The sequence below is a fragment of the Carex rostrata genome, chromosome 11, assembly GCF_964058835.1.
Source record: "Carex rostrata chromosome 11, lpCarRost1.2, whole genome shotgun sequence".
NCBI lineage: Eukaryota > Viridiplantae > Streptophyta > Magnoliopsida > Poales > Cyperaceae > Carex > Carex rostrata.
In genome coordinates this window covers 4,998,198-5,012,864 of record NC_135928.1, presented here as the reverse complement: position 1 = coordinate 5,012,864, position 14,667 = coordinate 4,998,198, and the positions used below count along the sequence as shown (strand labels likewise).

The 14,667-nt window shown below is 33.3% G+C and overlaps 1 protein-coding gene across 1 annotated transcript; it reads left to right on the top strand.

Annotated features, from left to right (window-relative positions):
* The first annotated feature begins 394 nt into the window (after positions 1-394).
* On the top strand, positions 395-6,375 carry LOC144561557 (phosphoglycerate kinase, cytosolic). Its single transcript, XM_078310534.1, has 7 exons — positions 395-555; positions 702-904; positions 3,017-3,094; positions 3,538-3,798; positions 4,607-4,924; positions 5,191-5,349; positions 5,951-6,375. The coding sequence occupies exons 2-7, from the start codon at positions 710-712 to the stop codon at positions 6,146-6,148; spliced, it is 1,209 nt and encodes a 402-aa protein (XP_078166660.1). The 5' UTR covers positions 395-555; positions 702-709; the 3' UTR covers positions 6,149-6,375.
* The last annotated feature ends 8,292 nt before the right edge of the window (positions 6,376-14,667 follow it).

Sequence of the window (14,667 nt, the reverse complement as noted above, 5' to 3'; positions counted from 1 at the left end):
AACATTCAATCTAAATTGTTCAACATGATAGATATATTAAAATGTGTTTGCAGATCAAATTTTACATTTTTTAAAATTTTTTTACTATTTATTAAGATGGGTACAAAAATTCAATGATATGAAAACAACAATTTTGTAAAATACTTAATAAATAGAAAAAAAATTCAAAAAAATGTAAAATTTAATATGCAAGCACATTTTAATATATCAATTATTTTGAACGGTTTGGATTGATTGTTTAAACTTTAAATTTTTTTGAAAATATTGATTGTAATTTAGTGTCACCAAAAAGAATGTAAGTGGATCTCTTCTCAATTATCTTTGTTGTTGCTCCCACTAATCAGTGTGATTATTGTATTTTTTTTTTCTTTATATACATTATTTATTGTATTTCCCGTATATTTTTTAGCTAGAATTTTGTGAGAGCCCACTGATTTCAGGTCAGGTTAGAAAGAAACCAAAGTTGCTTTATAAATAGCACCACCCCCATCTTTTTCTTCTCCATTCCCATCTTCACTCTTTAGCCTGTTGTCTATCCGATTCATCAACAAATCGGTAAGAACTCAACTTAAACCCTTGATATATCTTACCTCCTGAACCTATCCGATCCGGATCTATTACTATCGTTTCTCTTCTCTTCGACCTTCTGACCCGATCGATTGTTTCTTCTTCCTTTTTCTTCTTCTTTTTTCTTGTTACAGTGTTAAAAATGGCCACAAAGAAGAGCGTTGGATCGCTAACAGATGCGGATCTGAAGGGGAAGCGAGTGTTTGTCAGAGCCGATCTAAACGTTCCTTTGGATGACAACCAGCACATCACTGATGATACCCGGATCCGTGCATCAGTGCCTACGATCAAGTATTTGATTGATCATGGTGCCAGAATTGTTCTTGCCAGCCACTTGGTGAGCTATCGTTCTCTCTCTTCTCTCTTTCTGCCTCATTTTGTTTATTTTAGATTTTTTTTTTTAAAGGTAGTAATATTTTGAATTTACTCGCAATCCTCTAGTGGCCCGTTGTTGAATAGAAAGTAAGAAACCACGAATTAGAAACAAATTACAAATTTCAAGGAGGGAAATGATAAGGCAATTTTTTTGGAGGTATCAACTTGAGAGCAGAAATATTCCAGTAGTAAATGTTAAAATTAAAATTGATATTAACATATTGTAGTAGTGCAATAGAGAAAATCATACCGCTCCTGATTTTTTTTTCATGGTTAGCAAGATGGAAATAAAATGGCAGCATGTTTTTGCATGATTCTTATTTTTAGAACTTATTGATTTTTATTCTTTATACTTTGATGAATAAAAAAAATGTGAGAGGGGGAAACTTTGCACATTTCTGATGAATTGACAATTTTGCTCTGTGACTATGATGTTGATTTATGACAAAAAGAAAAAGATTTTGGGCATCCACTGGTGAACTCATCTCTTCATGCCCGTGAGCCCTTTAATTAAGGTCACATGTCTAGGAAACTTTACTGGTGATTTGTGTTTTGCATTAGGCAAACATATGTTTGGAGCGCCTTTATAGTATGTACTTCTTCTCCACTGGACACCCTAATGGAGAAGATCACCTAGTAACTCCAACAAGATGTGGAAAATCGAGTCTTCAAATTGGTTTTGAATAATAGGAACGGGGAAGATGAGTTGAATTAGTGAATATGCAAATTGATGGCTTCAGACATGACAATTGTGATATATTAATTCTATTTAATATATATTTTCTTGATCAATACTTTAATAGCATGATATCAATCTTCCAAGTAGGGGTGTTCATCGGTTCGGTTGAAACTGAACCGAACTTGGCAAACCAAAGTTATAATTCGGTTTTAAAAATAGAACCGAACCGAATTGAAGTTTTATTTTGGTTTGTTCGGTTCAAACCGAAATATATTAATTTTTTTATTTAAAACAATTGATTTATAATAAACCGAAATATATTAAGAAATAAACCGGAGTATTAAGAAATAAACCGGAGTATTAAGAAATAAACTAAGATATTTAGAAATAAACCAAGTATTTAAAGCAATTGATTAAGAAATAAACCAAAGTATTAAAAAATAAACCGGGGTGGTTCCGATTAAATTCATATTATATGAAAGTTCGGTCGGTTCGGTTATTTTGGTTTTGAAAATTTTCAAACTGAACCGAACCGAAGTTATAATTTGGTTTTGAAAAGCCAACCGAACCGATCCAATAAACCGAAATAACCGAACCATTTAAACCGAACTAATTCAGTTCGGTCCAAAACCGATTAAACCGAATTGTTTGAACACCCCTACTTCCAAGGACCAATATGTGTCATGGCTTTGACAACTTTTTAGCTGGAATATTTGATAAGTTCAAATCTCAACTGTTACATGTTTCTCACCTTTCAATTCTATGCTTTTGAGTTGGGAAAGTGGACAGAACTGCTCTAGAGAATGTATCTAACATCACAATTAAAGTACCAATGGTTTTGACTTTTGAAGAATTTTTTATATATGTCATCTACTCATGCATGTCACAAAAGCTTACAAGTTGGTTTATTATCTTCAAATTTCAATTTTTGTTTATTCATTTATATCTTTTCCTGTTGACTTTTTGGTGTACATGTCGTCCTTTTCAATTTGATTTTGAATTCTCTGCATGCTTACACATGTTGACAATATTAAAATACATGTATGCAAAAGTTGTTACACTGAATCCTATGTCGAATTTTACCTCTAGTTGGGTGGCATTTATAGTATGGCATACTTGACAGTATCTGCAGGCTAATTGTCTGATTATGTAAATTGAATTGTAAATGTTACTAATGCTTTTTATGTTCCTTGTTTATGAGAAATGGATTTTACTTTTACTAATATGATACCATATCAACTGATATGTAAGTTTCAGTTAAATTTTTGTGTCACTCAACTTAATGCTAGATTAAATTTGTGTATGTTTTGTGTTTTCTGACATGTATTTATTCCAATAAGAATAGTTGTGATATTGATGGATTATTTTCATGACAGATTCTATTTAAAATTTCAGGGGCGGCCAAAGGGTCCTACTCCTAAATACAGCTTGAAACCTCTTGTGCCTAGACTCTCTGAACTCCTTGGAGTTGAGGTATGTTATTATATGCAGGATCTTTCAGCCAATTTCAAGATTTGTGGTTTTTTTTTTTGTGTTGCTTTCGTCATATGGATTCTTATGATAGTGTGTCTGATCATTTTGATTTTGGGTTGAATTGGTTCAGGTAATGTGGTTCAATGTGGTGGACAAGTCCAGTTGAATAATGGTCATGTTCCAGCTGAATATTTGCATTCAAATCAATTACATTCATTTTGGGTTGGTTCATGCTTGTGTTTTTTTAGTGAGGTCCTTAGCACCTTATACTGGCTGACCCAGCTTTACTGTTCAACATTTGGACACAGTTGAAATTTGCTTGGGTGCTGTCGGATTTAGTGCTAACTACATGTTTTGGAGTTGTACTTTTTGTTCTACTGGATAATTAAGATTTTTGTTAAACACAAGTTAGGGCTGTCTTACGTACAAACTTTTACTTTCAGGTTGTGATGGCCAATGATTGCATTGGTGAGGAGGTTGAGGCTCAGGCAGCTGCCCTCCCTAATGGTGGTGTTCTCCTTTTGGAGAATGTTCGTTTCCACAAGGAGGAAGAGAAGAATGACCCTGAGTTTGCCAAGAAGCTTGCTGCTCTTGCTGATTTGTATGTGAATGATGCTTTTGGTACTGCCCACAGGGCTCACGCCTCCACCGAGGGCGTAACTAAGTACCTCAGGCCTTCTGTTGCTGGTTTCCTTATGCAGAAGGTACTTATTTTTAGGGGTGTTCATCGGTTCGGTCGGTTGAAACTGAACCGAACTTGGCAAACCAAAGTTATAATTCGGTTTTAAAAATAGAACCGAATCGAACCGAATTAGCATTGCAACCGAACCGAACCGAAGTTTTATTTCGGTTTGTTCGGTTCAAACCGAAATATATTAATTTTTTTATTTAAAACAATTGATTTATAATAAACTGAAATATATTAAGAAATAAACCGGAGTATTAAGAAATAAACTAAGATATTTAGAAATAAACCAAGTATTTAAAGCAAATGATTAAGAAATAATCCGGAGTATTAAAAAATAAACCAGGGTGGTTCCGATCAAATTCATATTATATGAAAGTTCGGTCGGTTCGGTTATTTTGGTTTTGAAAATTTTCAAACTGAACCGAACCGAAGTTATAATTTGGTTTTGAAAAGCCAACCGAACCGATCCAATAAACCGAAATAACCGAACCGTTTAAACTGAACTAATTCAGTTCGGTCCAAAACCGATTAAACCGAATCGTTTGAACACCCCTACTTATTTTAGTGCATCTTGTTGGTCAATGAGAGGGTTTGACCATGATTATCTGGCCGGTTTGCCCAATATTTTGATTTTCCACCTATCTTTTAAAATAAGTCTGGCATCCAAAATTATAAATATTGTTGTATTCTTGCCTCTGTGGCATTCTGAAGAGTAAACTGATTTTTTTGTGAGCCCATTTTGTCATCATGTTATCTTCTTAATGTATATTTCCATTGGCAGTTATTTCATAATACATCTCTTGCTCTCTTTCTAATTTTACAAGGAATTGGACTACTTGGTTGGAGCTGTTTCCAACCCCAAGAAGCCTTTCGCAGCCATTGTTGGTGGCTCCAAGGTGTCGAGCAAGATTGGTGTGATCGAGTCCCTGCTTGAGAAGGTCGACATCCTTATCCTTGGTGGTGGCATGATTTTCACCTTCTACAAAGCTCAAGGCTATGCGGTCGGGTCATCCCTTGTTGAGGAGGATAAGCTTGAGCTTGCCACCATGCTCCTTGAGAAGGCTAAGGCCAAGGGTGTTTCCATCCTCCTCCCCACGGATGTTGTTATCGCTGACAAGTTTGCTGCTGATGCTAACAGCAAGGTATGATAATTTCTTGCCTTGTGATTCTTTTGGGGACACTTCTTTTGCTTTGCAAATGCAGTTTGGAGTCTGATTTTTTCTTGTGGGTTTTTTTTTTTTTTCCAAATCGAATTTTACTGAATAGTTGTTAATTAGATGTAATGTATAAATTAGACTGACCATTTTCCTGCTTCATTTCAAGTTCAAACCCACTAACATTGCACGCTATCCAAATAACATAATTTTTTTTGGCAAGATACTAATTGTGGCAGTGCTTATTTTTGTAGGTTGTGCCAGCATCAGAAATTCCTGATGGATGGATGGGTCTAGATGTGGGGCCTGACTCTATCCAGCTCTTTAGTGAAACCTTGGATACCACCAAGACTGTCATCTGGAACGGTCCCATGGGTGTCTTTGAGTTTGAGAAGTTTGCTGCTGGTACTGATGTAAGTCCAATCAGCCCTTTTTCCTTTTTTACATTTTAATGCATAATGATTTGTTTTCCTTTTTCCTTTCTAAAGTTAAATTTATAAAATTTAACGTAGAAATGATTTTACATAGAATTCCAATATAGGCAGATTTAAGTATTCCTTAACTTGTTATGCTTGGCACCGATAACTAAGGAACTCGCCTCTCTATAGAGATGATGTTTTAATTATTGCGAGAGGCATTTAAGACGAGAAAAGGAAAAAAATAGTGATGTGTGTATCAGTTGGCTTTACCACTCATTGTTGAACTTAGGTGCTTGATTTTGAAAAGTATGGCTAAACTGAGACTCAGCTGGGTTGGCATCGAAAGGCATTTGTTGCTCAGTTCATGGGAACCATTTTAAGTTGGTAAAATTGAGGCCATCTTTGCAGTTGATATTAATAAATTCTCATGTATAGTATGGTACCTCCACTATCAGGTTTATATTGAACCCCCATTGGAGGGACTCAATAGATTAGTTGTACGAACTTATTTAAGAATTACCATTAAATTTTAATCTTCTTTTGAGAAAATTGACTGGAATAGAATAATATTAACTTCATCCATTGGCTTGCACAGGCTATTGCAAAGAAGTTGGCCGAGCTAACAGAGACCAAGGGTGTCACCACTATTATTGGTGGCGGTGACTCCGTTGCAGCTGTAGAAAAGGCTGGCCTCGCCAGCAAGATGAGCCACATCTCCACTGGTGGAGGTGCCAGTCTGGAGTTGCTCGAAGGGAAGACTCTTCCTGGTGTGCTTGCTCTCGATGAGGCTTGACTACTTTTAAGCTGTATTTAAGTTTCTGGTTCTAAGAGGTATCCTCACCTTTTGTTTCGGATGTGTTTTGATGTCGTGACTCTGAAAGTTTTGTTAGGTTTATGTGGCATCTGGAATAACAAGAGCTGTTACAATAAGTTCTGGCTTGATGGTACAGTATTTGTTAATGTTTTTTTCCTTTTTGTTTATTATGTAAGGACCAAACATGGGTTTCGTTTGATGCTTCAGTGCAATACTCACTTGACCATTGGTCTCAGAGGGGTGATCAGTCTCTTGAACCTGCTTTCATGCTTTTGAGAGATAACTATGTTTCCTACATGGGGACCCAACAGATTCACCGAAAGAAAAGGCAAGACTAGTTGGGCGTCTGTGCTCAAAATATACTTGCGTTTAATAAAACAACTCTCCTTCTAGAATTCTCAGAAGTTGGATAAGCAGTTGTGCCATAAAAGACATTTATGATTTCATCTCCGGACTAACAACCCGGGCCACTAGCACCGTCTTATCCAGTGTCCTTTTATCCAAATGAATGAGAGCTGAAGGATAAAATGATGGCACCACTTGTGATGAGAATTATATAATGTCATCGAAATCTCCTATCCAAACGGCACTCTAAGTGCTTTTTTTTCTATAAAAAAAATAAGGTATAGACAAGCCAACTGTTACTTCACAAGACAAACCAATACATGTATGTAGTACTCGGATGATTTGAGGCAAACATGAAACTACTTGCATATAAATTGACCAGACTTGAATCTGAAGGGGTTGTTCAGCAATAAGGGAAGGCCGCAAGGTTTAACCCGCTTTTTTAGCTGTTTAATTCTGTCAAATATCAGTTTCTTAGTATGGTTTAAGATCACTTCTTTCACCCTTAGTTTATTTGAATCTTAATTCTGTCTGAATTTTAAGACATCTCTATCTCTTCTTTTATCTTTTTTAGTTTTCATTCATGGATTAAGGCAATCGAACATCAGTTTCTTAACACTCCTTAAGTTCTTAATCTTTTACTTTTAGTCCTTTGTTACCGAGGAACTCTGAAATGATCAACGCAGATACAACCTGCCCAGCCTGTCAAATAAATTTTGGGATATAAAATATGTTCTCCAGAATTCCTTTTCATTGCAACAGTCTTGGTATGGTAGGCACCAAAAAAGATCAGATGGTACAAGCCGTGCCATTTATAACTGTGTTCGGTTAGCAAAATTGGACGTTACAAGTAGGTTTTGAAAAATTCATCTTTATCTTTAAACTAAATTTCTGGTCCTGTACAATTCAACTGAGCTATGTACCATTTACTTCTATCCGGCTTTCTCTCTTCTTACAATTGAAAAAAAAATATCAGAACTGATGATCTAAATCTTGGCAGCAGTCGGTTCATATCCTGTTTTGCTCGGGAAATAATATTTCCCTCTAGAACTACAAAATCTATCACTGAAACCCAGAAACCATTGCAAATGTGAGCAACGGCCAGTAATCCCACTTTAACTCTATGAAGAGGACCAAACATCGGAATGATGGGTTTAAATGGCTGTGTTCTATGGAGTTTTTTTTTTTTTTGTAAACCAGATGGCAATTGTAATCTTTAGCAAGGAATCATAGAGAGTGCTTTCTAATAATGGACCGAGGAAAAAGTAAGCTGAGCAATGGTGTAGGAAAACCACCTTCATCCCTGCAAAATTAAATGAAAAAAACATAGAATATAAAGGCCCAGGAAATAGGGCCTACTTTTGAACTTGACAAACTGGAAGTCTGGAACAGAACCAAACCAAACCCACGCCGAATGAAACAGAACCGAACCAATAAATTAAGGAACACGTCAATAATTTCTGACCCAGATTCATAACCAGAGAGCTAAAAAAATTCATGAATTTAAGAAATGAGCTATCAGGGACAATAACCTTCCTCCCTGTGGAAACTCATTGACAACTTCACAAAATATACTTGGAATTTTCAATTCAATTTGACCCCAATTTTTCCTCGTTGCCACCACTGCTCTCGGTGTATTGACCTACGGGACATAGTGTACTAACTGTTACGCTGCTGTTACTGTGAAATGCACCACTTTCTTTTACATAAAATGGACAAAATTATTGTGAGAAATATGACTTACAACCACTTTCTTTTACATAAAATTGACAAAATTATTGTGAGAAATATGACTTACAACCACTTGTGAACTTGTTGCATTTAACTGGCTCCGCCTACGGCTTCATCACACAAAAAAAAAAATTAACTGGCTCTTTTCAAATGCATAATCACTTTTCTGTCAGTTATGCACAGATCGATTATTGGTGCAGATCCGGATTTATTACTTTCAACATTTTTCTGTTTATATTGTGATTATTTGATTTTTCCCTAAATAGTTTGCATTATAACTACCAATATTTATACAGAACAGTTCATACTTTGTACAAGTACATGTAAGCTTTATACTTAAGATTAAATTAGGACCTTTAACAACATATATTCTCACAATATAGTTACCTGATCATGTAGCAAATGCAGCTATTTCTTTCAGATGCAAAGTTTGTTCACTGCATAATGCAATGTACTTCTCCCCTTTAAATTTATTTTCCTTTCCTTCTGCTATACAGGCCGGGATTTGATAAATATTTTCTGTGTAGTCTTTATTAGACAGAGAAATGATCAACTTTTATTTATTCATCTTGTTCTCTGAAATATTCATCATGTAACCAACTTAGTAATTTATAGTTATTGTGCTATTAACATATCCAGTTACAAATCTGTACACTGATTATCTTTAATTTGAGCATTAGTTGTCAACTGAACTTTTAAGTTCTAATTGCGCATCTGTTACAAAAAAAATCCTGATGTAAAATATTATTTGAAAATTGCTAATGCACAAGTTACAGAAATTCACTATATTGAACTTATTATCATGTCACATATATTATTATGAAACTATGCTAACACATGTGTGGGGTGAGCTCTATTGGTACAGTGAACCTTTTGCAAGTGGGGCTAATTATTTGATCTTCTTAGTCAACTACAAGTACTATAAAATATAAATTCTCTAATAAAAAATAATGAAAGCCTACAAACTAGGGCATTAGAGGTTAGTGCAAGATTAAGACATGGCAAACACTTGCAAGTGAGAAAGAACTTCCACCTTTCCATTCTTGAGCATTTGTTTTTTTCTTGGGGATCTTTCCCCTTCCAGAGATAGTGGATATCCATTTTGGCTAGCCTTGGTTTTGTCGGTAAACTTACCGACAAAACAAGTTTGTATCTTTTTTATCTACTTTGAAAGAATATAACTTTTCAAAGCTTGATTATTCAAGAACAGTTTCAAAGTTTGAATTAGGATTTTCTTACTCATAAATATAATAATTATTTGAATTTTATTTTTGAGTTAAAATTATTTCAAATGTTATATGCATCCATACCAGTTGAAACATACTGATAGGGTTTGGCTCTAGCACATTGCTTGCCGGGGTTTAATATCGGGACTGTTCTAATTGACTCGTGAGAAGAATTTCTTTATCTTAATCCTGAGTCATGATAAAAGATACCTACTGTAAAATAGATGCCTTCTGGCACCATTTTTGCTATGGCATTCTTATAGTCATAACTCAGCCTTTATTTTTAACTCTGCTCTCAGTCTATGATCAAATCTCGGATACGTGTCACTAGTGTTTTATCATTGTACCGTTCTTGTACCAATCAGGCTCAATCTTATAATATACATATTAATTGCATCTTAGTCGGTATCTGACCCTGATTTGTACATTTTTTTGCTGATTTTATTGATTCATATATTTTGGATGGAAGTCATCTAAATTCAACACACAAGTAAAATCATGAGAAAAAGTTATATTATTAACACTAGTACAACTACAGTTATTTAGTGGGTTATGTAGCAGGAAAACTCCAATAGAGGGACAATATATAATGGTGAGGAATAATTAATGATATATACATGTAATTCAAGACATAAAGAAGTGGACTATAATTATATTAAGAGTAAAATATGTTAGGTTAGAGGAAAAATGTCTAAGAATGCATAAGCTTTAGGAGGCAGGGAATCTTGTGTGCACATGAAGTATTAATTAGGCTTAATCAGTGACACGTACGTACAAATAATTGAATTGTTATGTCACGTGCCATTTCTACGCTGTTGTTAAACATATAGTACAATATGTGTCATTGTGTCATTGTTTCATGTTTTCTATATTTTATCGTGTAGTATCCACTGCACTCTTTAGACATAAAACAAAAATAGAGCAAGAATATAGCTAATTTCAAATTTGAGAATAGTAGCTAATTCAACTTTTGATTAAGTTAGTAGAATAGTGAGCTAAATTATCCGAACATCGAATAGCTCAAAATAATAGTGTTATTCCTATTTTTGCATCCAAACGCACCCTTAACTTATTAGTTTAATTTGCATTTTGCTTCTAATGATGATACAGATTTGTATCCAGCATTATTCTCTTCATCCTAAATTATATATGTGACATAATTATATAAGGTGCAATGCGCCGAAATTTTTAAATATACCCTCAACAAAAAAAAATAATAAACCAAAAATCACAAATTTATGAGAATTCTCGTGAAATGGCGGCCCTATTCTTTGAGGACCTTCATTTCCGGCCCCATCTGAAAACCAAAAATTCGGCCAAAACTTTGAAATTAAATATATCTGTGTAATAATTTTCAAAACTAGAAAAAATAATAAATAATTTGAATATATTAGAAAGAACATCAAACAAAATAGATAAAATAATTTAGATGTACTAGAAAAACTACGAAATATTTTTCTAGCAAGATTTTTCCCGATGTAAAAAAAAATTATTTCTTGGTGTGTTACTGAAAAAAAATAAAAATATTTTTGATCTGAATTATTGATCCTAGTTTAAAAGTCACTTCTAGTAAAATAAAGAAATTATCGTGGTCTTTCTAGTACATTCAAATTCTAAGATACTTAAATCTATTTTAAAAAAAGAATTGATCTGACTTTTGTAATGATGAAAGGATTTTTTTTCAAAATAGATGGAGTACCATTTGAATTTGAATGTACTAGAAGGATTATGATTATTTCTTTATTTACTAGAAGTGACTTTTAAAACGGACAAAATCCTGCTTGAAAAATATTTCTGTTTTTATTCAACTTGTCAGTCGCTGACAAGGTTTCAAAAAAAGAAAAATGTTTTAGAATCTTTCTAATACATCTAAATTATAAGATGTTTTATCTATTTTATTTGATGTTCTTTATAACATATTTAAATTATTAAATATCTTTCTATTTTTGAAAATTATTAAACAAATATATTTAATTTTAAAGTTTGGCTGAATTTTTTATTTTAAAATGGGGCCGTAACATAAATTGGCGGCCTCATTTTATGAGTAAATCTAGAATTCTAAAATTTTGGGGCTTTTTTTTTTTTTTTTTGGCCAAGAGTATTAATAAAAATTTCGGTGCAATGCGAGGCCACTTTACTGAAGGATTTATATCTCAAAATTACTTAAACTTTTTTTTTCCCCTTCTCTGCGAGACTGCGAGTCTATGTGTACAGTCGTGACTCAGAAAATCTGATTATAAAAATATTCTGATCTAGGTAGGTAGTATAGTTATAGATATATACGTCATATCTAAAGACATAAGAGGCAAGTGACTTGTGACATTTTTGTTAATATAACACATTTCAATCTGTATTAATCCATTAGTTCTGGGCAATGGCGGATCCAAGTGAATTCAGGAGTAGACAAGTGTCTATTTCTGAATTAATTTTTTTTTCAGACGCAATAGTATTTTATATTTGTGCCTACCTATGAATAGATATAATGTCTACTTCTGAATTTAATTCATGGTCCAGTAGAAGAAGATTGTATGAAAAAGAAAGTCAGCTCAGACTATTCGTGTAAAAGAAAGAAATAAAAAATACACAATATGCTTCGCTACTTCACTTAGAAGAATCGTTGATTTATTAGGAGAAAAAATAGATCAACTACTAAGTATATGAATATGTACCATGAATTGGATCATGTGTCGTGTCGTACTGTGACTAAATTTGGAAGGATGATCATGGCATGTAAATGATCAGAGCACATTAATCACGCCATGACGTAACGTGTCCAAACGTGACTTGCCAGGTTTGGTCATGTTTAACTTTTTTTTCATAATTTAAGTTAGTTTATTCAGGATTCACTATTCGATTAAGATCTAACGATCCTAATTGTACATAACCACACGTGTGTGTTGTGTTGTGACTAAATCTTTTGCGTGATGTGTCTTGGTGTCAAATTTTTGAAAGGTAGTCATGACACAGGACACACGATCGAGTCATATGCCTTGACGGAACCGTATCGTGTCGTGATTTTTTTTTAGATTTCTATATACTACTTTGCTTTGATTTATCAAGAGAAAAAAAGTATACTTTTGTTAATATTTTGTGTCTACTCCTGATCAAAATTTTGGATCCGTCACTGGTTCGGAGTAATTAAGATATCTCAGTATGTTGAGTACGTACTAAGATTTTTTTTTTTTACTCAGACCCGTAGGCATATATATTAATATATTATTTAAATGAGGAGATCAAGTTTTTGTTTTCTTATAAATAGATCTTTATATTGGATGTACGCAGAATCAATTATTGGTGATTTTAAATTTAAAGATTCCTTTCTTTCACTTATTGACAAATTAAGCACATATGGACTTGAAAAATTATTCTATATTATTATTATCGTTGTTGTTGTTATTATTATTGTTGTTGTTGTTTATAATAGTAATTATTTTTATTATTTATATACAGCTCAACAACTATTAGTTATATAATTATGCACCTAATAGACACGTAATGTCATCACCCATGTTTAATTGTCTGCCTTTTTTTTAACGACTTCTGTGTTTTTTGGACTCTGAAAGGTCAATATTTCGAACAGACAACAATATAATTTTCTACATTGTGCGATTTTGGATATCAGTATACCACTACGTAATCAGCACTAAATACTTCTCTTAATTACTTTTACTTCATTTAAAATTCATGGACCTCGTTAATTAGTATAAAAAGGAATCGAGAATTACTAAATATAATCACATGCTGACATGTCAGCGTGTTGCATAATATATTGACATGAGAGAAGATAAACCAAATAAAGTGCAAAAAAATCTGCAATTGTATGTTTTATATAGTTTTTTGGGCGCCAACCAGAATATTATATATATTGAGGATTGTCAAGTGATCCCCTTATGTATCTGAGATATCTCAAATCTTCGATTTATCTAAAGCCCGACCAAATTATTTTCGGTGCCTATTCGGAATGTAGCGAACCACTTTTATTGTGCTTTGAGTCGTGTAGAAAAAGTTGAATGATCCGCATTTTACACGACGAGTTCGAGCGAAATTTAATGATCCGAGTTCGAGCGAGTTGGGGTTAACTCATGCTCGGTTCATTAAGTTAATGAGCAAGTTAACTCGAGTTGAGAAGACAATACCGAACGAGTTGACAACTATATATGCTCGATCATGCTCAACTTGTTAAATGCTCGAGTTGGCTCGTGCTCATTAAGCGACTCATTAAGTAATAACTAATTCCTCCAATAAAAAATATTGACATACTGACATGTCGAGTTGTACAACCAGACTTAAGCATCACAAATTACCAGTTAATTAATTTCAACATTGTCTTATATATAGGTACCCACATAAAGCAAAATATTTACATACTGTTTTGAATTTGTTTTTGTTCATAGGCCAAACAACGTTGTTAATGTTGCTATAGAACTAATAAATAATTGCACCAGAAGATTAAAAAAAAAAATCAATTTAATTTAGGGTCCGTCTGCCGGTGGGTATTTTTGTTATTTTAATATAATTTGGGTTTGGATCTGTTGGAATTGGGATGCGGTATGATTTTATGTAACTCAGTTTTTAATGAACGAGTTATGAGCGAGTCAGAATATATATGCTCATACTCAGTTCATTAAGTTAATAAACGAATTATTAACGAGTTAATAATGAGCAAATTGTTAACAAGTGAGTTACGAATGAGTCACGAATTATGAGTAATTTTATCACTAGCCCCTAGTTAGGATGAACATTACGCCATATAGATACGATCAGAATTTCCGGCATAATTAATGTTGTGATTTATTTTCTGAACCACAAGTATTACATTAATATTTTAATCCCATCCATCGTTCCATTGATCTCGATACATATAAGCAGACAGGCACATATGTTGATGATCGAACTAAGTCAATCAAACAGACAGTAGATCGAGATTATTAATTAGATCAACACACATGCGTCCAGCTAAAACAGAGGAATTCAAATTTTAGCTATAATTAGGCCTATTTTAATTAGCCATTTAATGATAAAATTTTCAATAAAAAATAATCAATACAGTGTTAAAATAATACTATATTTAAATATTAAAAAGATACTTTATACAATTTTTTTCATTATTTATATTAATTGGCGGTTTGATCAATAATACTATAATTGACAATATGGATACACATCCATCAATATCATAGGAAACCATAATAATTG